This window comes from Protopterus annectens, chromosome 1.part0, assembly GCF_019279795.1.
Source record: "Protopterus annectens isolate FY-2018-M chromosome 1.part0, PAN1.0, whole genome shotgun sequence".
Classification (NCBI taxonomy): Eukaryota; Metazoa; Chordata; order Ceratodontiformes; family Protopteridae; genus Protopterus; species Protopterus annectens.
In genome coordinates this window covers 935,313,484-935,338,993 of record NC_056725.1, presented here as the reverse complement: position 1 = coordinate 935,338,993, position 25,510 = coordinate 935,313,484, and the positions used below count along the sequence as shown (strand labels likewise).

At 41.8% G+C, this 25,510-nt stretch overlaps 1 protein-coding gene across 17 annotated transcripts in view; it reads left to right on the top strand.

Annotated features, from left to right (window-relative positions):
• The window catches only part of PTPRK (protein tyrosine phosphatase receptor type K), a 3,469,591-nt gene that overhangs the window by 3,216,326 nt on the left and 227,755 nt on the right, over positions 1–25,510 (top strand). For all 17 annotated transcript variants that reach the window (XM_044064217.1, XM_044064183.1, XM_044064208.1 and 14 more), the window contains one exon: positions 20,295–20,392. In XM_044064217.1, the coding sequence (XP_043920152.1) occupies positions 20,295–20,392 (98 nt within the window). The remainder of the gene's footprint in view (positions 1–20,294; positions 20,393–25,510) is intronic.

Here is a 25,510-nt window from a genome sequence, read left to right as displayed (position 1 = left end):
TTTTTTATTTTGTCTGTCTTGTAACCTGATTAGAGTTTTTGGGTCATCTGTTGAGTCACTTTCAAGAAGCTGTTGGAGAGCCTCTGATGCCTTATTCTTTGCTATTGCTTTTAGCTCTGTTGCTAGCCAACCAGTGTTTCTTCTTTGCCTGGTCTGTCTTTTCTGTTCCCCACTTTTTCCTGCACTCATCCTTTCTTTTGATGATCTCCTGGACTACTTCATTCTACCATCAGCTTTCCTTATGCACTTTATTTCCATAATTGACTCTGTTGCGTATCTGTTCTATAGTCCTCATCTATGCAGTTTTGAGGTGCTGCTATTCTTCTTCAACTCCACCTATTTCCTCCTCCTTCTGAGGTGCTTAGAGCCATGAGTGTTTCCATAAACTCTTGTGCTTTCTCTCCAGGCAACTTCCAGGTCTTCAGCCTTGTATCTGTGATCTTTTCTGACCACTACTTGCAACTGACTTTGGAAAACCATAGTTTATGCTGTGGGGCAACTGTTTCACTGGGGATGACTTGCATTCACTGATTCTACCCTACTGCCCTTTCCTTACTAGGGAGAAGTCTGTCTGAATTCCATGTTGGCCACTCTTATATGTGATCTTGTGACAGTCTTTCTTGTGGAACCATGTGTTGGACACCATTAAGCCATTTTTTAGACATAAATCTATAATGGCTTCTCCTTCCTTATTCCTTTTGCCCCATCCATATGGACACAGGCAGTCTTTGTATTCTCTTGTCTGTCCTGGTATATGAATCCAAGTCCCCCATTGTCAACACCAACTTGTTTTCCTGCTTTATCTAGTATGTATTGTTTTCCCTTGCTGTCATAGCCCTGCTTGAAACACATAATTTTATTATGAATAGTGTCTATCCTTACATTGGATTCTGATTGCCATGAGTCTGTCACTAATTCGTATGACCCCCTCATTGTTTTCTGAAGTCTCTCCCTCAAAACAGTGCCCACACCATTTCTAGTCTAGCCTCCCCCTGAATAGTAGACTTTGGATCTGAAGCCATGTGGCCTTATTGCACTGTCTTTCTGTCTTGTCTTCTGGATTTACTATCAGGTCATCCACCTCCAAGCTGCATTTTGACAGTAAACCTATACTAAATGTAGCAATTCTTACTTTGTGTTTGGCTGATTGATTGGTTTTATGTCTAGCTATCAATCAAAAGAGCTATCCCAGGTAACCTAAGCTGAGCAACCGGACAGACCAGCTTGTAGCCAGGAGTTGCTGGGGGTGTTATAGCAGGTGCACACTAGCTAATAGGGGCACATAGACCCCTGCCACTGTTAACATGGGTCTCTGGCATTGATTGAACTGGGCCAATTCCTCAACTTAGTTATCACAAGCATATACCCTTGACCATTTTTGGTGACATTAGTAAACATGACCAGATCACATAGAACCAATTTTACACTGTCAAGTGACTAGAGTGGCTAACCCTGACATGGCACACCGTCTTTGATCATTGTTCTCCTGTCTAGAGGATACTGCATGCCGCAGTTGATACCCAACGTGCTTGGTGTATACAATTCTTCACCTGACAGGCTCCATCTAGAGATGTTCTTCATCTCACATTGCTGCAGTCCTTACACTTGGGTAGTCCGCTGTCCTCGGTCGGCCCGAATATCAAAGTATTAGGCTGACGTCGGTCAAGGCGCATTAGACTGACATCAGGACGTCAGGGTACAAATGCGCATGACCGACGTCATATCCTCAGTCTTTTTTGCCGCATGGTCCGAAGCAGAAGCAGCGTTGCAAGTGCCGTTTGGCGCTCTGAAATTTTTCAATTCGAGTTTCAGACCAAGTCAAAGTTGGCTAAGTACCCCGTTGGGGAACATTTTAGTTTTTTCTTGCCTCAGTGGTTTACTGGATGTCAGAAAAAGTGAATAACTGTATTTCTTGTGGGAAACAGTTACCGCATAGAGACTATCATACTTTGTGTATTCCTTGTTTGGGGCCTGAGCACAACGTTGTTAGGTGTCGCTTTTGTGCTAGGTTCAATAAGCGCACTATTAAGCGAAGGTTAGATTGTGCCAGGTTGGTCTTTGGGAAGCGGTGTAATTATAAGATGCCATCGGATGCTCCGTCGCCCGCTTCTTCGAAGAAGCGCAAAGACAAAGCAGCTAAACCCAGGCAAGAAGAGTCGCCTGCGGACGCCGGTTCTTTAGAGGCGCCAGTGGAACCGTGGTTCCGGAGGCTTCTCTGGAGTCCCAGGGGGAGACTTTGTTATTGCAGGATGTGGCCTCTCAGGAGGCAGGTCAGGCTGAAGGGGCTTCTCAGGTTACTGTACTCCCCTCCCTTCCTAAGGTGGTTAGGCCCTCTCCTTCTGTTTCTAAGGCTTCTCCCAGAGGCAGGCCAGGTTTAGCTTCTGTTGGTGTCACTCCTAGTTCTACGGGATCTGTGCCCAAGAAGCACATGCTTAAAATGGCAGAAGATTTAATTACTTTGATTAGAGGTTCTTTGCCCCCTCCAGATAAGAGGCCTAGGGTGGAACCAGAGTTGGGGAGTTTTGAGCAGGCTTCAGATGTTTCAGAGTCTTCGGCTGAAGACTTGCAGGAGTACTCTCCTTATTCTGATTCTGATGCAGGTGATTCCACTCCTTCTGCTTCTCCTCCAGAGGATTTTTCTTTTTCAGAGACTCTTCATTCCATGAGGGAACATTTTAAGTGGGAAGGTCAGGACTTCTCTGATTCCAGGAAAAGGCTTAGGGAATTTTTGCTTTTACCCCAGCATAGGCCTTTGGCTATTCCCCCTGTTCTGGATGTTGTGGAAGATGTGTTTGCAGAGGCTTCTCTTAATCCTGATTCTTTGCCTCCTGCTCCTGTTAAACCGGATAGGTATTACAGGGTGCCTGAGGCTCATAAATATCTTTATAAGAGTCCTAGGGCGGACCCAGAAACTGTTAGTCAGGGACCTAAGGGTGTCAAGGCCTCTGTTGTAAAAAATCCGGTTCCTCCAGATAAAGAGGCCAGAGCTTTGGATAGATGGGGAAAGAAAGTCTATACTTCTTCCACCTTAGCTATGAGGGCTTTGAATTGCCAGTTTCACATGTTGAAATATCAAAACTATCTTCTTTCTCAATTGAAGTCTAAGGTAGATGCTCTGGCGGAAGGCATTGAGTGTAAGGAATTGCAAGATTTAGTACATGTTTCTGAACAAGTGGGTAAGCATTCTTTACAATGTGGTTTTGATGCTGTACAGGCCTCGTCTAGGGTGGCTGCCACTGGGTCAGTTCTTCGCAGGCACGCCTGGCTGAGGGATCAAAATTTATCTGAACATGTTAAGACAAGGATTTTGGATGCTCCTTTACAGTCTGATGTGTTGTTTGGTTCACCTGTAGAGTCAGTCTTGAAGAAAATGGAGGACAAGGCTAAGTCTATGCAGACTGTTAAAGATTTTTTGCAAGTTCAGCCTCCAAAGTTTAGTAGGAATTGGCCTGCTAAGGGGTGGACGTACCCTTCTTATGATTCACAGTCTAGGGGTAGATCTAGACGTGGTAGGGGCAGAGCTCAGAGCTCCTTTAGACCTAGAACAGGGAGTTCTCCTGCACATTCTTCGGGTGAGGGCAGGGGCCAGTCCTTTCGTAAACAGGCCCAATGACCTACCTTTTCAGCTGCCAGCATGGCAGCACCTTTGGGAGAAAGGTTGGCACTCTTCAAGGAAAATTGGAGTTTGATTACCCAAGACAGATGGGTATTAGATATCATACACCAAGGTTACAGGTTTTATTTCCATACCTTGCCTCCTTTCAAAGGCATGCCGGACATTCCTCCTCAGCAAAGACTAGAGGCTCACAAACAAATTTCTCTGCTGCTCCAAATAGGGGCCATACAACCGGTCCCTCTGCCAGAAGTGGGCCTAGGATTTTATTCTTGTCTGTTCCTAGTACCAAAGAAGTGGAACACGTGTTGACCAATTCTGGATTTATCTATCCTCAACACTTATCTGGACATTCCCAAGTTCAAAATGTTGATGTTACAACAGCTTTTACCTCTGCTGGGCAAAGATCACTGGATGGTGACTCTGGATCTCAAGGAGGCTTACCTTCATGTTCCTATCAGGCTAAGTTGCAGGAAGTATCTGCGTTTTCGAGCTGGGACTTCTCATTATCAGTTCTCTGCATTGCCCTTTGGCTTATCTACTGCCCAGAGTGTTCACGAAGGTTCTGGCTCCAGTGATAGCTTTCTTCAGGCTAAGAGGAATACAGATCAATCCTTATTTGGACGATTGCCTGATTCTGGCCCAAGGAAAGGACGAACTTCTTCATCATTTACACTATGTGATAGCAGTGCTAAGATGCCTGGGGTATTCTGTGAACGAAATAAAGTCCAGTCTAGTACCCTCTCAGGACATGTGCTTTCTGGGTGTGAGACTGAATACAGCATCCCAGATGGCCTTTTGACCCCGGACAAACAAAAGAATCTTTCTCTGTACTTCCATCAATTGTCTCATCAGTCCAGGCTGACTGCAAGGACAGTCCTTCAAGCCTTGGGGTTCATGGCATCTTGTATTCTGGTGCTTCCCAATGCCAAACTGCATATGAGGAAGCTACAATGGTATCTCAAAATGTATGGACACAGCACTGCCAAGATATGGACACTGTCATTCAAATAATACCTTGCATTCAAAAGGAATTTTTGTGGTGGGCTCAGGAATGTCACCTAAACAAGGGACTCTCTGTGACCCGCCAGAGGAGAGTCAGATTGTAACGACAGATGCCTCAGACAAAGCTTGGGGAGCTCATCTAAATGGAAAATGGGTACAAGACACGTGGCCTGCCAGACTTCAACATCTACATATCAACTTGAAGGAGATGTTAGCAGTCCAATTTGCATTAATAGCTTTCAAGGATTTACTTCTTCCAGGGCAGGTGTTGGTTCTAACAGACAACACAACTGTCATGTGGTACATCAACAAGCAAGGGGAACACATTCTTATCCTCTATGCAGACAAGCAATGATTTTGTGGGAGACTGCTCTCAGTTTACAGCTAAATCTTCAGGCAAGGTTTCTGCCGGGAGCACAGAACTCCTTAGCAGATGTGTTGAGCAGACAAATTATGGATCCCCACGAGTGGAAATTGGATCCTCATGTATTTCAGAAATTGACAGTGTTATGGGGAACTCCAGACATAGATCTGTTCGCTTCTCCACTAAACTACCAGCTGCCAAAGTTTTGCACAAAAGGTTTCATCCCACAGCTTGGAAAGTGGATGCTCTTTCATTCAATTGGAGCAAGCTTCATGTGTATGCCTTTCCACCTCTGCCTCTCCTCCCAAAGGTACTCCTGAAGGTCAGACAGGACAAGACAAGGATGATTTTGATAGCTCCAGATTGGCCTCGACAGCACTGGTACCCATTACTGAGAAGTCTGGTACGGGAGCCTCCATGGCCTTTACCTTCGATTCCACACCTGCTGTCTCAGGAGAACAGTCATTTACTCAATGTCAAACTTCACTCTCTTCACCTAACAGCCTGGCATATTCTGTTTTGAACCCTGGAGGGTCTCAGCTTCCACAGCAAGTTTTGAATGTTATTTTGGAGGCCAGAAGGCCTAGTACAAGGAAAGTGTACGCTGATAAATGGAAGAGATTTTTATTTTGGAGTACAGCGAAGGATTTTGATGTTTCTGAGCCTAATTTAAGTGTGGCTCTTCAATATCTTACTGAGTTACTGGACAAAGGTTTGTCCTTCTCTTCTATTAAGGTTCATGCTGCAGCAATTTCTGCTCACTATGACTGTGACCCACCATTGTTTTCTCATCCGTTGTTTAAGCAATTCCTTAGAAGGTCAAAGAATTTAAGACCCCCACGGAGAGCTCCTACTCCTGCTTGGGATCTCAATTTTGTGTTGGAGAAACTCACTCTACAACCTTTTGAGCCTGCAGCTACTGCCGAGTTGAAATATTTATCATGGAAGACTGCTTTTTTGTTGGCCATTACCTCTGCAAGAAGGGTTTCTGAATTACAGGCCCTTATGGCAGTTGAGCCTTTCTTAATTTTCCATAAGGATAGGGTATCTTTGCGCACTAATCCTTCCTTTATGCCTAAAGTGGTTTCTAGTGTGGCTTTAAACCAAACTATTCATTTGCCTACTTTTTATGCAAACCCCCAAAATAAAGGGGAAAAGATTTTGCACACTTTGGACGTGCACAGGCAGTTGCGATATTATTTGAGCAGAACTAAAGGGTTCAGGCAGTCTCAGCAGTTATTTGTTTCATTTGCTTTGGGTTCTCAGGGCAAGCCTGTGTCAAAACAAACTATTTCTAAGTGGATTGGGTTTTGTATTGCTTTCTGTTATTCCCATCATGGTAAGGAGATTCCAGCTGGGATTAGGCCTCATTCCACTAGGGCTACTGCCACTTCTACAGCTTTTAAGGGGTGGCAACTAAGGATATTTTGGAGGCAGCTACTTGGAGTTCAGTGCATACTTTCTCTAAGCATTATCACCTTCCACTTTACTCTAAATCTAGGGCTGGTTTTGCCACTGCAATTTTACAAGGCATTTTGGCAGCTCCTACTGCTTTATAGTTTTGCCATCCTCCCTTACCTCTGCTTTGGGATTCTACCCAAGTGTAAGGACTGCAGCAATGTGAGATGAAGAACATAGTACAGTTTTGTACCTACCATAAATGTAGATGTTCGAAGATCCACATTGCTGCAGTCCAATTTACTCCCTCCTTCCCCTCTGTAGTTAGAGGCGGTTGTGTGGGTTGGGTTGTAAATATTGTGAATATTGTATATATTGTACATATGTTTAGTGCAAGGGTGGTTGGTTGTTTTTTGCTGTCTTTTGGTTTGACCTTTCTGTTTAGGGTCTTCTGACATCTGGGGCAAGAAAAGACTGAGGATATGACGTCGGTCATGCGCATTTGTACCCTGACGTCCTGATGTCAGTCTAATGCGCCTTGACCGACGTCAGCCTAATACTTTGATATTCGGGCCGACCGAGGACAGCGGACTACCCAAGTGTAAGGACTGCAGCAATGTGGATCTTCGAACATCTACATTTATGGTAGGTACAAAACTGTACTTTTGTTCAGCTGCCCACAACCAATTTTTTGGGTGAATTTGAGGTGGAAGCATCCAGGTGGGAGGAACCCCAGAGAAACTGAGGGAGTTCATGTCAACTCTACCCAGCCATTGACCATAGGTCAGTATTCAATCTTGTACCTTGTGAATGGGAGGCAAAGACCTTAACCATTATGGCAACAAGCAAGGGGAGCCATTTGCAGGTAGAACAAAGAAATTTCATAGAGATCAAGTGACATCAGAAGTTAGTGTTTAAAGCATCTACTGATGGGAGTGCACAACCATAATGTTCCCAAGGGCTCATCATATGGTAAGAAGCTGCACTGTTACCTTGGCCTGGTGCCTCCTTTTACAGCATCACCTACCTAGTGAAACCTCTCTGGAGGCCAACAATACAGTTGCAGTTTGCAGCACATCCATTCCTCACTGATAGAAACAGTTTCATCACAGCTGGTTGCTAATTGTCAGATATCCACAAAGGACAAGTTTTTGACATCAACTGCTAGAGAATAGTCTCCTTTTTTGGGTGAATCCTACTTTCAAGTACTAAGAGGAAGTCTAGGAAGCACTGCAGATTTTGCAGCACTCTCTAAAGAGCATCCACTCTGGCAGCAGGTTTGTGTATATCATTTAACCTCCGGAACAGATGCTTGCCCTCAGATATGTTTGCCTCACAGATACCCATCCTGGCCCTGATTCTTTCCAACTACAGATGCCTTGTTGTAGAATGCCAGCTTGGCAAAGACTCCATGCACCACTCCTTTCTCTTTCAGCAAAATGTGTCACTTCAGACACTATTCCACCAGGCAAAAAGAAAAGAGAACACTCACTTGAGTGGACTTCCAGGTCAGAGGTTGAGAAAAAGTATGTTCAGGCCTTTTCCAAGAAACTTCTGTTCACTGATGGGTTGTGTTAAAGATGGAGTGGACTTTATCTTGTGAGTTCTTCTCTTCAGGCTATGCTCTTCAGGTAAAGCATCAACCTAATGATGAACACTTCTAAGATGGCTGCCAAAGAGATCTTAAAGGAGCAGCGATGAGCCCAGACGTTCATCAGTTCCCCTTTACATCCAGTCTTTTGAGATGTATTCAGAAGTTTATCTTTTGAGCTACATTCTCAGTCTCCAGCCCCTAGTAAGTCTAATAGGTTGTACAGGTTCCTGGAAAAGTTCAGATATTTCTGGAAATGTCCTGTAGCTGCATCTGTTCTATCTCCACATTTTTGAAGAGGGACCAAGTTGGATTTAGATATAAACAGTCTTCCTATTGACAGGCAGAGTAGGGTGATGAATCATCTTGGGGGGGGGGGGTCTAAGATTCCTTCAAACAGGTCGTTAAAGCAACTAATGGCCAAATGCATGTGGTCTAGTATCAGGCTGACATCCTTAAACAAAGGGCATGATGATCTGCTCATCTGATGAGCATCATGGAGATTGTACATATTATTGTAGATCTCTGTAAAAATGTTAGTTGTGCTATCACATTTGGCTGTGATCCTTTTATAGATGTGGCAAAGGCAATAGCATAGCTAGGGTGGAGTGCGATGGGCAACTGCCTTAATTGCAAGAGTGGGGGGGGGGATGATCAGCCATTACTAATCCCTCTCTAATGCAATACCAGCTTTTAAAAGCCGGCATTGCATTTCTGGTCAAGCCTGAGGGCTCTAGCACTCCACATGTGGTCTAAACTGTAGTTTACTACAGTTTTAACAGTAAAAAAAAAATGTTTTTACTAAAACCTGAGCACTGTAGCATTTCATTCATGCAGGGTATAAATTGTAGCAACTATTTGCTGTATTTGTAGTGAGTGGTTTATTACAGTTTTAAAAAAAAAAAAGATTTTTTTTTGACTGAAATATGAACACTGTAGAGCTTCGTGCAGGCAGGATATAAACTTGGCAACTATTTGCTACATTTGTCTTGCATCTGGCCACCTGGTTGGTGTGCCAGTATAAGGAGCATCCATTTTATTTATTTTTTGACTCGTCAGTGGAGGAGCTGGGAGAGGAGGGGGCGTGCATCTAACTGTTATAAGACTATTACTTATAGTGTTGTGATCAGCTTACCACAGTAGTGAAATGTTTTGCTCTTCACTTGAAGAGCTTATGGGGTGAGACACTGGCTCATAGTACTGGCCCAGGGTGCTGGCTGAATGAGCTATGCTTCTGGCCAAAGCCAGAACCAGAGGATTTGCCATGGCAACTTTTGATTATACCATTGGATATGGAGTTCTTTAGGCCACCTTCCCAGTAACCCTTCAAATAGTTTGAGGGAGAGGAAAGACCATTTAATCAGTTCATTATTTTATACTTCCATTCCTAGTATAGTAGAAAGGCTGGGCCCAAGCATTTCAAAACAAACTGCACAGATGAGTCAGAGGCCAGGACAGGTAACTAGCTATGAGATGGAGGCAGAGGCAATAGCAAAAGGAAGTTAAGGGAAGGCATGCAATGGTTCCCTCTTCACCTAAGAAGGACCCTTCTAGTACTGTGTACCATCCTCCATGCCCCCCTGTTCTTGCTAGAAAGTCTAATTTCACACTTGTAAGTGAATTACTTCACCCTGACCGTGGATCTCTGGGTAAGAGAGCTAAGTGTCTCAGGCTACAAAATAGTGTTCAAAGCCTTCCCAGCCTTTTAGGAGCCTCTTCTGCATCTAGATTAGTTCTCTTTATTGCAGCCTTTTCTGCTTTAGCTACTAAAGGATGGAGCATAGGAATGGTTCCTTTAGCAGAACAAGAAACATAGGATTTTATTTAATGCCTTTCTTAGTACTGAAGGGGAATGGCCCTTGGAGACTGCGTTCTGGAATTTGTGAGCTTGAAAAAAAAATTCTGAAAGCCAGTCTGGCATTCTTCTGTAAAGACCTTCTTGGATGCAATGCTGGACATGCAATTAGATAAGCTGTGGCACAGGAGAAAGTCTGACTGCTGGCAGGCTAGCCATGGCACAGGAGAAACCGTAGCTCATGCAGACGTTCTTTGTCCACATGGAGCAGTGAATTCTAGTGGCTGTCAGGTCATTCTTGAAGGCTTTGAGTCACATGTTAGCCACATTACTGGTGGCACCATTAGTCGATTACAGATACAGAAAATGATGTGACTCAAAAATCCTTGTGAAGAGTACTTGCAATCTTGTGATAAAACTTTAACTGCTGAGTCCCTCAATCCAGATGGAATTCAGGTGCTGGGTACAACAAGTGCTGCCCAACCTTAGGTGCCACATGTAAGCCTTTAGGGTTCCCATACTCTCACCACTGATTTTGCTTTTGGAGCTCATATGGACCCATTGAAAGCCCAGAACAGACCGAGCACAGAACTGAAGAGCAAATGCGTATGGGAATGTAACAGAAATGTTGGCATTCATCTATATTCTTATCTGTTTTCATCTCGTAATGGAAATCAGGCACCTAGAAAGTTGTGGCAGACAATATTTCTGTAATGTATTAAGTCAACAAGCAATGAAAGTGCACTGTTTTCAGAAGTGTTATTTGGCTGTGATGATCTAGGAACTGCCCCTGGGATAGAAGTTCCATGTGCAGGCATTCCTCTTATGTTAAGGCCAAAACTTCTTTGCAGAAATGTTTGGCTGTTTCATGTATTTCACAGGCTAGTGTAGAGGTGAGAAGTCCCAGACATGGACTTTCTGCCCTCCAAAGACAGTCACCTGCTCAGCAAGTTTGCTTTATGCCTCCATGTGTTGGCAGTAAGTGCACTGTGAAGTCCATGGAGCAGAGGGTTTCTTTATGCCTTTCCTGTATTTCTCCTTCCAAGCAGTACTTCTGGGTGCAAGAAAAGACAAAGCAAGGCTGGCATTCATATCCCGTTAGCACTGGTTCTCTCAGATCATACAAATGATCAAGGAGGAATCCTGTACAGCTGTCAACTCCTTGCACATTACCAACCCAGCATGGAGGAACCCTGTATCTCAGGCTGATGAGATAAAAGCTTGTAAAACAAAGTGGTCTGTATTCTATATGAGGGGAGAAAATTAAGTACCAGGGAAATCCTACTTGGCAAAATGGAAGAGTTTATCTCTAACATTCAGATCACTGTGTAAAATCATCAGCTTCATCTATATTTGAGGTCTTGTGATATTTGAGAGAACTTTGAGTGCCTGCTTTTATGAAGTTTTGCTTGTCAGATGTTGCAGCCTGCCTGTCTGCCTTTGACTTCCATCCCCACAGTCAAGCAGTTTTTGAAAGGGATCCTATGCTTAAAACCACCAAATAGGCCTGTCCCCTTCCTTGGGACTTGAATTTTGTGGTACGGAGCTAATTGTTCTTCCCTTCAATCCAGCCAATCCAAAAAGCCTTAAGTATTGGTCAAGGAAGATTTTGATGATTTTCATTAGATTACTGTTGCAGCATTCCTTACATCTGGGACTTCTACACCAGGTCCTTGTCTGGCTGGTCTTCAAGAGTTGTGGAGCCTTCCCCCAGTGCAGCATGTCTGCCATGGACTATGTATATCATACTAGTATAAAAGAGGATGTACATCCACATAGTCTTCAGAACTTTTTTGCTGCAGTACACACATGTGGATGGCTTGTTGTTCCATGTAGCGTAGTAGTCCTTCAGTGGAGCTCAGGAAGATAGGTACTCCACTGGGGATATGTTCTTGGAGTTTTGTATGGGTGATATGGTTTCCTGCAATTTGTCTTGTGTAGTACTAAAAAGGGCAAATGTGGATGTGGTATGCAGATTCCTTATAGAAACTAACATGCCATCTGTGTTTTCTTACTTGGTATAGAATGCAATGCCACCAGTTGTGATTTTTGCCTAGAATTTGCTCATCAAATCCGCAGAATAAAGCTGTGGTCTCATGTTCTGTACCAAGACCATAAATACCTCTAGGTCTTTGCATGCTCAGCCACGTCTTCAGCTGGTATGTCCTCATCCATCAAACTTCCACCTAAGAAAAAATGTGAGCAGGGCACTAGGGAAATATAATTGAATTTTCCAGTCACACAGTTGATCTGAAGCTACTGATCCTAGTTTGATGCTACAGTTCCTGCACAGTCTGTCGTCCTTTTCTCCCTGACCCTGTGGTGAGTGCCCTTCAGGCTTCATCATAGCATGGTAGTCAAGCACATCAGTGCGGATGATGGCTTGCAGTGTTGTACCTCAGACACTTGGCATCATGATAGAAAACAGAAAGCCCTCCTTATTACTTATGGTGAAGGTGGAATACACAGGGTTTTCATTTACAAGGAGACTGAAGGTTTTGGATGATACGCCTGACCTGCTGGACCAGGCCTGAAGCCTTGTGGGCAGGGATGAATATCAGGATGGATCTGTACTGTGCCTCCCAGATCTCATCTCCCCCAGGCTTTCATTGAGATGTAGAGGCCACCTTATACTTTGATTCTTTGAAAAGTGGGTACAATGCAGAGGATGCAGCTGTGATTCCTGTACTTTAGGCCAGTAATATACTCATCACGGACACTGGTGAGGGATGTTCACATGGAACAAAAATAGATACACACGGTATTTCTAGATGCAGCTCTCTGCACCAAGCACAATTTTTCTTAAGAGCACACAGGAACACACTCCCATCCTGGGGCTGAGTTTCCTTCTGTCTCACCAGGCCCCCAAATAAGACCACACACTGACCACAGCTGTAGGGTTGAATCCTCAGCCAAGTGTTCCAAGCCACGTCCTCCTCCACCACCTTGTCTGTGAAACCAGTGTTCTGTGTCTCTGCTCCTAGTAGTTGACAGGTACACTCTCTGAGATTTGATTTTCACACACACACACACACACACACACACACACACACACACACACACACACACACACACACACACACACACACACACACTCTCTCTCTCACACACACACACACACACACACACACACACACACACACACACACACACACACACACACCTGGGAAAGGCTGGCACTGATTTACCAGCTATGCCCCCTCTGCCCAGACTGTAAAATAGTAACTGCCACCAGAACACTCCAAAGCCAGCTAATCTAAGGCACTTGCATAGGTACCCAGTTATACTGTGTAAAATTAATACAAATGCAGATGGTAGTGTTTGACCAATGCAGCAAGGCTTTCAGGAGCAGATACAGTGTCACAAAATAAGTACAAGTACTCTCAAAGGTTAAAATATTCTCTAAAAGACCAGCCACAATGAAAAGTTTAAATATATTTAATAATAAATAATAGAAAAAACATGAAAATACTGAATATCTATTTACAGTAAACACCAGAGTTTCATTGACAGGAGATATTAAAAATAACACAGATGGATAGATTCACACACATACAGAAAAACAGTATTTAACTAATCTCACTATATTTTCCTGACTGATCTAAAGAATTACTGTTCCCTGATGACTTACTAGAGCAAGGCAAGATGAATTGAGTAAGTGATCCTTCTTTGTTAGGTTTGAAAAATAGACTGCCCTGAGACTTCTGTCTCAACTCGTATTAAAACATAATTTCAGTGCTGGTTACAGTATGACATCACATACATCTGGTCATCTGACTCTGGTTCCCACACTACCCCGTTTACTAGAAACTGAACCAGAATCTATCACATATGTGTTACCATACATACAAATAGAGCTTTGCTAAGATGTGTTACAGAATCTGGAAGCTGTAAAACGATTTCAAAACTTCCACACTTCCAGGATAGCAATTAGTTCACCACTAAGGACAATGCAGTAGGATTCCTAGACCTGATTTTTCACAGACATTTTGTGTCTGGCTGTAATCAAAACTATGAAATACAATCTTTATTGCCTAAACTTAATTTCATACAACTTTTCAAAGTTAGCTGGACAGAGATTAACCTCTTCTCTTCCAGTATCCTCTGTAACAATATATTAATTACAACAGTTGCAATGCAGTCTAGCATACAGGCATATTTCTTTTCTGTCCAGCAGGACCCACTGTTGGTATATTTTTTAACACAAGCAACTTTACAAATACATTTTCAACACAAGCACCTGTACAAATCAGTTTGATATACAAATGACATATAATTCTTTATGAAGCTACAGGTAGCAGTGCTGGCATATGTTACACATCTAGTGCCCTACTTATACTGGCAGAGCTGGCAGTACATCATATCATCACAGCAGCATATAGATCAACAACCACTGACTCGTGTTAGAAGGCATTCCTAACTATAACTTCAACCTGTTTCTGAGGATGTCAAAACACAGTTAATCATTGAAGCCTTGCATAGGGAATTAGTTTTTGGGAAAATCATTGCAGAGATGTTTAAGTACTGGGTGAGAGTGTAACAATCATGCAAGGACTGTGACAGCTTTTTCATTCCCCACTGCCTGAATGCTGTAGGAAGAACTCCTCATAACAAGCTCACTTTTACAAAAAAAAAAAACACTCCAGAAATAAAAATCTAAAAGGTAGGAAACTTCGTTTTAAAAGGAGATGATGTAGTGTGAAATGCAAGTCTGGAGGCTTCTAAGGTGCCAGAGAGTAGTTATGAATTATGACCTACTGTCTCCCCTTCTCCATACCATTACAACAAGATAGCAGGCAAACTTTCCCCTGTTTTCCCATGGTGGAAAGCTTCACTTCAGACACTTGAATGCTGAACATTATGAAAGAAAGGTACAAATTGCAGTGGTCCAGTAAAAGCCACACATAAACATTCTTCAGGTTCCCAGAAGTGAAGAAAGACTGATTCTACCCATCTTAGTGGACTTTCTGGCTATGGAAGTAATAGAAAAGTTCCCTCCTCACCTTCAGGGCAAAGGCTTTTTCACAACTCCATTCTTAATGCTAAGAAAGAAAGAAAGGAAGAAACATGGAGACTCATTCTAGACTTACCCAGACTCGGTACCTTTCTGAAAGTGCCCAGGTTTGAGATGTTAACCATTAAGGTCCTGCTCCCCTTCTGCATCTTGTTGGTTACATTGGATTTTATGGATGTCATCTTGTTCATCCCTTTGCACAAAAAACAAAAGTGGTTCCTCATATTCTTTTTAGAGGATTGCACTTTCAATTTACATAATTGCCTTTTGGGTTAGCCACTGCAGCAAGAATTTTCACCAGATGTCTGGATCCGGATATTGCTTATGACAGGATGTAGATGGGGCACATTTTCTTTTACCTCACTGATTGCTTCATTTGGGCAAGCTCATCAGATGAGATGATCATATCCCTAGCCTTCACCAGGGATTTCTTGGACCCCTTGGAATTTACTTTCAACCAGCAGAAGCCACAATTGGTCATATCCCGAAGAGTAGTCTCTCTGGGTCCCTTTTGGATACCTTGAACATTTAAGCTTTTCTTCCTTAGGACAAGGTGACCAATTACTAGTTTTACTTCCTTAGCCTGGCAGGAAGAGGAGGGCTACAGCCATAGAGTTCTTTAGAGCTGTGGGATTCTTGGCTTCCACCATACTAATGGAGCCTCATGTGAAACTCAAAAAAAGAAAGTTCTGGTGGTTTTCAGGTCATTGTGGTGCTAGCATTTTCATCCACTTAATTCTGATTCTCCCCTTTGTGGTAAAGGAACTGCAATGATGGACAAAACAGGTGAGGCTGAATTCTGGATTCCCCTTATTACAGGAAGCACCCATCAGGCCACAGATGCATCAGATGTGGCATGGGGTCTTTTTCAGTAGAACATCAAGGTTCAGGGAATATGGGCAACCTAACTGGGAAAGTTTGTACATCACTGTGAATGAGCACTGTCCTTAGCTTAGAGAGTAAGGGCCCCACACCATCTTTGGATGTATTGGGCTCTTGAAAGTCATAACTGAAACTACCACTGTCATGGTACATCAACAAGCAGGGGATACAAGTTTTTTACTAGCTCTGCAGGATAGCTATGTCACTCATTATTTATGACAGAGTACTTTGTAGAGAATATTTAAAGTGTGCTGACTCATTACAGTACCAAAACGTGTTCCCAGTTAACCTCTTTCTTCCCAGTCACGCTTCAGTATTTGCCATCTACACCTGAGGAAACATTTTTTGGAGTCTACTTGGGTATAAAAATACTTATGCAAACACTTCCAAGTAAAAATACTAAGTCTTCTAGACATTGTTGCATATTTGGGAACTATATATATATATATATATATATATATATGTGTGTGTGTGTGTGTGTGTGTGTGTGTGTGTGTCCTCCCATTGTTTCTTTCTGAATTACTTACCCAGTCTTTCTTCACAATCTTTTCTAACCTCCTCTGATTGATTCCCGTTATCCTGTAATATTTTACTTGCCCTACTAATCATTTTATTAACAGCAGCTTCTGCTCTAGATTCAGTTAAAATGCTATGAGAGCAGATATTTCGCATAGTATTCTACTATTCCTTTCTCTTTGCCTATACTCTTATCAATTCCTGATAGGGAAGCATTGTCTGGCCTGCAGTCCAAATGTCTTCTTGGCCTCTTCCTACTCAGTTAACTTTCTCTCTTATTAGTTATTTACTCCCAATACCTTGGTTACTTTGCCAGTTTTCTCCAGTAAATTCCAGCCCCCTCTTGCCTATTGTCTGTACCTCTAATTGCAGTCATTCCTATCAGCAGAATCTTCTTTCTCCATTCCCATATTGGCTTAGTTCTTAGAATACTTTATGCTACTTTATAAATATAATAATCTGTATGACTGTAGTTCTCCTTAAAGATCTGCATCCAAAATCTCTCTCTCTCTCTCCTTATTTTTTGAACCTCCTCGCTTCAGTTTTCATTCAGTTTGTTTCGGTTTGTGCTGTTGTGTGAATTCTGAATGACAAAGTTTGCTTTGACTTTGACTTTTTTCATCATCATCCCTTTTCACTTTGAATTATAGCTTTCTGCCTATGTTTTCTGTAGGTGAACCTTAACTGTGTAGAGGTACAATATTTCTTCAAATCAGGAAATCCTAAACCACCTTGTTCTTTTGGAAGGATCAAGTTAAAGCCAAACCCCTCTAGCTGTGGACATGCATGCTTCAGCCTTCTTATGGCATCATCAGCACAGCATATGTGCAACATTTGGCTACCCTTTAGAAACACAGGGTTGTCGTACCCAGCTGATATCCATAACCATTAGGGTGTCTGCAAAATATCCTAACCAATAAACTAAAACAATGAGTATCTAAGAAGGATGAAACATGCATGTCCACAGCTAGTGGGGTTTGGCTTTATTAGCCTGAATTTGTCCATAAATAAAAAGTCATGGACATTCAGAATTGACATAAAGCTGAAAAACCTGATGCCCTTAAAGGGGGTCATTTGCATATATCCCATGTTGCCATCTAATACAAGAGGTTTAAGGAATCACGCAGTGGGAAGTCTTACCTTGCTAGATTTTTCTTTAGGTTTTTACTGATTGTTTTTTCTGGGTGACCTTTTTGCTCATTGTTTTAGTTTGTAAGATACTTTGTGAAATATTCATTAAAATATGAAATCATTCATATGTTCCTAAAAATTGTATTACAGTGGATAGTGTCTCGGATATACTTATAATTGTGTATTTTTCATGCATCATAATGTGCCCTTTCACTTGTGGCATTGATTTTTTTTTGCTAGCTGTACATTTTACAGATGTTTCAAATTCAAAATATGAATGGCATCTTTAAGGTAACAGAAAATATTTGATGTGAAAAGTCATTCTAGGAGGCAAATGATGATTGGATTAAAGATGCTGAAAGTAGTTAACACAGTTAAAAAGTTGAGGAGTTCCCCAAGTATATTCCTTTAATCTTCTGACAATCTTCAGAGTTATAATCATTAACGAGCAAAATCCTACCACACTTGTTTAGGTGCGGAATAGTTTGCCAGAGTCCCCTTTGAAGGCCTACCAGTAGTCTTTCTTTTTGACTTCTCCAGACTTCTTTAATGCCCAGGTCATATTGTCCATAATTTTGTAAGACATCCTCGATTTTTTGCCTTGTCTCTCATAAAATGTTTCATTTTCTTGTGAATTACTGAGGATTACAATTAGCCAGTAATGCCTACTTATTTAAAAATGCATGTTGATGCTAAGCATGTTATATTAACTTTTTAAGCCAGTTAGAGTAATGTTTAAAATTGTTGCTAATTTTGGGCGTTTATCTTCCCCATTATTTTTGGCTTTATCCTGAATTCTTGAGCAGAGACATTGAGCGGTATAGCCCAGGTTTTTGTTTAGAAACCATTTTTATTTCATTTTGTGCCATCATGGCTCAGATGAACAGGAAAGCCCAACTTCAGCATTTCTTGAACGGTTAACTCCCCCCCCCCCCCCAATAATCTTCCATCACCCAACCACTGCTTAATCTTCAGCTTGTTTCCTTGTACATTATGCATTGAATTCCCTGATTACTTTTTTTCTGAAAAATCCTGGGCATTAGTCTTTGCTGGGTGATCCTAACTTGTCAGGAAAAATCGTCTAGTAGAACACATTGTCTAGAGTCTGGAAAGTGAGGTATCCATTGGGGAGGTGTGTATCAGATACCAGAAGTCATCATTTGTGTGGCAGACAGGCAAGGTGGCTAACTCTGAGGGCAGTATGTCAGTAGCATCAGTCTGCCTGATAAATTCATCTGTCCACCAATCACTGAATGCTGTTGCTGGCTCCATAGAGGAGTGGCCTCTTAGGCTCTCCCTCCCTTCTGTATAGGAAAGCTTGAACATTAGCTGCATCATCTATATTCCTACTGAAACTAGCATCAACACAAGACTGTTGGGCCTCCAGCAGTGCAGATGGCTGCCCTACCTTTGCACCATTGGGCCTGCTGAAAGGTATTCTTTTTTTTACACTTGACAGTCATTTTCATTGTTGGTGTCCCTTGTCAGATCCTAGAGTTACCCCTGTGACAAACATTGACCACCTTGCAGTCACATCATCTTACTGTTATCTCACATTAATGTGAATCCATTTGGATTCTTTGTTCTTGGTGCTACTTGAAAGATTATCAGTCTTTTCAAAGATAGGGTTTGCATTTAAGTCACTGAAACCCCTCTGACAAATGTCTTTAACAGATCCTCACTGCTTGTTTTGTTCTACCAAGACTGGGCATCATATCTAACTCACCACTAGCTGGTGATTGCTAAATAGTTCCCCTCCTTTCTTCACCCAAATATCCGGAACATAAAGCATCACACTTGATGAAATGATCACACAGTTAATCACTGTTGTTTGATGTTGTGGTACCAATAAAATAGACTTATGACCCTCTTTCAGTTCATGTGTTATTTGTTTGATGTAGACAGTTCATTACATGCACTGCAGTTCATTAAACTAACCACTTAAGATCCTATCCAAGAAGCTGTTCCTCACAGCCTCACCCCTTCTGATATTGCCGCCATTCTCCATGGTGAAATCTGCAAGTAACTCTACACAGATGTTTTCCTGTATCTGCTTGAGTACCTCATGCTGCCAGAAATTCTGGATACTCTGTGCAGCTGTTTGGTGCATAAGCATTAATACACCAGATTTTTTTGTCCCTCTGCTTCTCAGCCATATTGATGCAACCCTTGTTCACATGGAAAAGGTGTGAATCAGTGCTGTCAGCTTCGGACTTGTGTATCCTCTCACAGGCACAGGGCTTCTCACGGTGAACATCTGCAGAGTTGGTGAAAAAGCACATCTGATGAAGACGTCTGATTCTGGAGCCCACATACTGTATAAAGAATAAGTGTGACTGTATCTGCTGGGTAGTTTTGCACCTCTTTAACATAGTCATATTCCTTTCCTGCCATTTGGGTAACATTCCACATTCCTCGAGCCAGTTTCTGTTTCCTGGAGTCTGGGTTTCTCCCTTTTATGCTTGCACCAAGCTCGCACTTTCCTGGTCTCAACGCACATGCAATTTATTTCTATAGCAAACATACTCCATGCTTGCTGTGTAATCCTTCCTTTTTAAGAGCAACTCAGCTGCAATTATGGAAATATTGAATGATTGTTAAATGATGCAAAGCACTTGTTCAACCAAGTTTAATTATGTCTAAAGCTCTATGTGGAGGTGACTTTAGCAATGTACTTGGACTTGTCATCGGTTTTGGCTGTAGGCAGTAGGTGTTATGGCTTATCATAACTGTACCTCCTGCTGGATTTATTAGTTCTGCCCTTATCTGTTGTCTCATACAGTCAGTAGTGGTGATGGTGCTGTACTCATTTCAGAATTGCCTTTTAAAGGAAAAGTGCTGTTTCTGCAGACACATGATGCCAAATTCACCTCATCACTGCAGTTTGTCTGAGCTTAAAATAGTTTATTGAACAGTGTATGAGTGTTTGTATTTCATGAGTAGTAATAGTCAGTGACTGCATATTTTTTCTTTTTCCTGCTGTAGGCCCAGTGCATGAAACAGTGTATGATTTTTGGAGAATGACCTGGCAGGAGCAGTCTGTCTGTATTGTGATGGTTACAAACCTAGTTGAGGTTGGTCGGGTAAGTATGACTTCATTGTTTAACTAAATGTTAACCTATACCTACTGAAAAGAGAACATATAGTCAAAGTCAGTGTTATCTGACTGCATCTCACTAGCAGGTGCTTTCTTGCATTACTTAAGCTGCCAGCATTGCACTGTTTGCACATATCTTTCTTTGCCCGACATTCATTTTACTCTTATCGCGCTAGTATAATTTTTTAGCCAAGTTTTTTAAAATGAGCAATACAGTGGATATAAAAAGTGTACACACCCTTGTTAAATGCCAGGTTTTTGTGATATAAAAAATGAAACCACAATAAATAATTTCAAGACTTTTCCCACCTTTAATGTGACCTATAACGTGTACAATTCAATTAAAAAACAAATAAATCTGTTGGGGAAAAATATAAAAAAATAAAAAACGTGCAATAAGCTGGTTGCATAATTGTGCACACCTTTAAACTAATACTTTGTTGAAGCACCTTTTGACTTAATTATAGCATTCAGTCTTCTTGGGTAGGAGTCTATCAGCATGGCACATCTTGATTTGGCAATATTTGCCCACTCTTCCTTGCAAAAGTGTTCCAAATCTGTCAGATTGTGAGGGCATCTCTTGTGCACAGCCTTCTTCAGGTCACTCCACAGATTTTCTATTGGATTTAGGTCTGGACTCTGGCTGGGCCATTCCAGAACTGTAATTTTCATCTGGTGAAGCCATTCTTTTGTTTATTTGGATGTATGCTTGGGGTCATTGTTGTGCTGAAAGGTGAAATTCCTCTTCATCTTAAATTTTCTAGCAGACACCTGAAGGTTTTGGGACAAAAGTGACTGGTATTTGGAACTGTTCATAATTCCCTCCACCTTGACTAAAGCCCCAGTCCCAGCTGAAGAAAAGCAACCCCAAAGCATGATACTACCACCACCATGCTTCGCCGTGGGGATGGTGTTCTTTTGATGATGTGAAGTGTTGTTTTTGTGCCAAATGTACCTTTTTAAATTGTGGCCAAAAAGTTTAACCTTGGTCTCATCAGATCATAACACATTTTCCCACATGCTTTTGGGAGACCTGATGTATTGGTTTGCAAAATTTAGCTAGGCCTGGATGTTTTTCTGTGTAAGAAAAGGCTTCCATCTTGCAACCCTACCCCATAGTCCAGACATATGGAGAATACGGGAGATTGTTGTCACATGTAGTACACAATCAGTACTTGCTTGAAATTCCTGCAGCTCCTTCAGTGTTGCTGTAGGTCTCTTGGCAGCCTCCCTGACTAGTTTTTATCTTGTCTTTTCATCAATTTTGGAGGGACGTCCAGTTCTTTGCAACGTCACTGTTGTCCCATATTTTCTCCACTTTTTGGCGACTGTCTTCACTGTGTTCCATGGTATAACCAATGCTGGGAAATTTTTTTGTACTCTTCTCCTGACTGATACCTTTTAACAATGAAATCCCTTTAATGCTTTGTAAGCTCTGTGCGAACCATGGCTTTTGATGTAGCAGGCATCTGAGTAAATGTCAGGAAAATCCTGCTATGACAGCTGAGCTTTATTTGGGATTAATCAGTCTCTTTAATTGATGCCAGGTGTGCACCCAAGAAGACTGAATGCTGTAATTAAATCAAAAGGTGCTTCAACAAAGTATTAGTGTAAGGGCGTGCACACTTACGCAACCAGCTTATTGTACGTTTTTAGTTTTTTTCCCCTAACAGATTTGTTTGTTTTTCAATTGAATTATCACATTAAAGGTGGGAAAAGTCTTGAAATGATTTATTGTGGTCTCATTTTTTTTTATATCACAAAAACTGGCATTTTAACAGGGGTGTACACTTTCTATATCCACTGTATTTTTATTTAAAGTACATGCTACAGGAACAAGGAAAAATAAACTCCCATTGCCTACTCTTTCATCGGTCATCTACAAGCTGTCACTTGGCCTTTTTAATATTTAAATACAAAACTGCCAGAGGGGTGCAAATGTACTTCTTTGGTCTTTTTTTGTTTTTAGGAGTCTTCTCCTCTAAATTTATTAAAAATAGACAGATGAAATAATTTCTGTTTCCTGGTTATCAGTGGTGTAAAGACTGGACAAGTCCTCTCCTGCTCTCCTGGGTTCTTTCCTTTTGCTGTCCTACAGACCATGATGCACACCTCTCAAACTGACCAGCTTTTAGTAGAATGTTCAGATTTTTGCTGCATACTTTTGGCTTGTTCGTCATAAAGTGTGTGGTTTTCTGGCAGATTATTCTGGTTTGAAGTCATTAAATAATGACATGCATTTGACTTTCAGAGTTCGTACCCTTTAGCAAATGTATGCTAATGCAAATACGGTATTCTAGCAACTTTGCAAGTTTATAATTGCAGTATTTAAATTCTGTCCTTGATTTTGGGACTTTGTCCTCCCTTTTTTGCTGTGTTCAGATTTCTTGCACTTGCAGGTTGAGAGGTGTGCTTCGGTATGTGCTTTCTGCGTACTCTCCGGTCAGCATTAATTAAAGATTTTGTTATGCAGCTACTCCCTTTGCCCTTATTTTCTCTTTTTGCTTTTACCAGTGGGTTAAAAGGTTTTTCTTTCCACACAGATGCTCCACCTGTGCAAAACTTATACAGGGGAGGTAATAATAGTAGACTATCAGTTTATCTGCTTCATCTTCCTTGTACCTCCTTCCCTCCATCCTTTCTTGGACTGCTCTAACTATGTTAAAATGTATTTGTATACAGCCCTTGTAACAGTTACATTTGCAAACAGTTTTGATTAAAACGTACCTGATGTTAAAGATGTCTAAAGAATGGAACTGTTGCTTTTTAATGAAACTGACTGCAAATTATAGAACAGTAAAATGGTGTCCATGATGTCTGTTTAATGGAGCGTTTCTCCCAAGGCCTCTGCTGAGAACGGACACTGTTCAGACAGACTTTTTTGGTAAACAAATAACAATAAGTAATAATTTAAATGAACTGACAAGGGAAAAACTAAATGAGGACATTTTAGTAGCAGTTATTTAACCTAAAATAAAAATAACCAGTAAATAGATGGTATTTGAAGTAAGATGAGCAGTGCTTTTGTGAGCAGAAAGGTGAAACAGAGTCTGCTTTTTACAATTTAGGAGATAGAAAATGTGCCAAAATAGTGTGGAAAGCCAGACCCATAGTACATTAATAGTGACAACTGTTGAAGGAGCTGGATTCTTTGCTTTTAGAGCCCCCTGCACTCCATGTGCGCACACACACACGCAGTCACACTACTTTTTGTAATCAACTCCAGAATGTGTGGTACTTGTGCTGCCTGTTTTCAGATGCCACCAATGAGAGCAGAATTGTCAGACAGCAAGATATCGCTACATACATACATAAATTTTAAGGACTGAGCAATGATTCCTGAAATAGAGAAATGATAAAAGACACCTGAATTCTCTCTTTTTAGTTCCTGATATTCTATTTAAATGCTGATGAAGCCGACCTTTGATCTTTGGAAAAGACAATGGTGACTTTTATGAGTATGCTATTCCTCTTTGGAGTTGCATCAAAATTCTTATGTTCTGCGTGAACAGCTTTTTTATGAAATGATTATGTCAGAGGTGCCCAATGACCTACACTGGATGCAGATTGATGAGAGAGGTTTTAGAATGTGTTGTTAATTTGCAGTTATTGGATTCATACTGATTTTCATCCTCCTCATTTCTTCATTGGCTCCACTGGGAGCATCATCTTGGCTGCCTGCTACAAACTTCATTTCTGCCATTGTCAGAAATGTATGCATATGAAAGAGCTTAGCCCTTTAAAAATATACATATATGTTTTTTCAAAACCAGTTTGGTGATGAGTCATTTGGTGCTGCAGCTTAACTTGCAAGTTACATTTCTTCAGAGTTTTTATTCTTTTCCATTTGAAATGTGTTGAGAAATTGGAATTCCTCGAAGAGAAAGCTTTACATTTGTCACTTGGGTTTACAGATGGCATATGATGTATGTTGAGATACTAGAGTATTGATTAGCTGAAGCCTAAAATACCAATAGATTCTATTACATATGCTGCCTGGTATGTCTGTAGTATTTCATATGCATGTACATGTATTTCTATGCATCCATCTCTCTCAACTTCCTGATTTAAAAGCCCGCATTTGCACTTGTTTCCCCCCTTCCTGTAACTAGTCTAGTCCAGATACAGATTTGCTGTATCCAGGACTGTTTGTAAGCTCCTTACGCCCCTAAGCCTTTCTGTGTTGGAGGGAAGCCTTTTAGCTTATCAGTGGGAATGGTAAGTACTAGGTAACCCATCTACCACATAAGGAGTGGTTCTGGCTCAGAAACTGTAGATCTAAAGTAGTTAACTTCATTTGATCAGCAGCCTGTGGGTTACGGATCTGATACGGATCCGAGCCGGCAGCATACCAAGCTAAAGATCTGAGCTCCAAGCTCCACCCCCTTACCCATACTACCCTGCAACCTCCTTCCAATCCTCAGATCTCGTTTGCCGTGGCTTTGCCAAGCACGGGATTCCTCAAGCTCCAGGCGAGTTTAGTATTTTCCAGATTTATATATAAAACTTTGGGTATTTAGTTTGTGTGTGTGTAGTATTTTTCTATTTTGATAGATATTCATTTTTCTTCTTACTTTACTCTATATCCCTCTTATCCTTCATATCTCTACCACCTAGTAGGCCCCTCTTTTCCTTCAGGTGTGCGTGTGAGTGTGGGTATGGCTGATAGCCAAAAGCTTACTTTTTCTAAGTGCACTGAGTGTGGCCATAAGCTGTCGCCAGCAGATGGTCACACTCAGTGCGTTCTTTGCTTGAGGGTGGCCCATCTTTCCTCAGGCTGCCAAATTTATGCAGCCTTTAATCCCCGGGCCTTGAGAGACAGGAAAAATAAGCTGATTCTGGCGGGCCTCCTACCCACGGAAATTGGCTTCTTCTTCCTCCTCTCCTTCTTTAGTGACAACCGTGGCTGCGGTTGCCCAAGCATCTGGCCCTCCTCCCCTGGCTGGGACTCACCCTCCCACCTCATCTCAGGGAGACTGAGAGGCAAAAAAAAGATAGGAAAGAGAGAAGGGGGAGAGAGAGAAAGAGAGAGAAAGGGACAGAGAGAGAAGCCACAAACGGCGGGCCGAATTGGACCCCTCGGCCCCTCCCGCCAAGGTTTTCC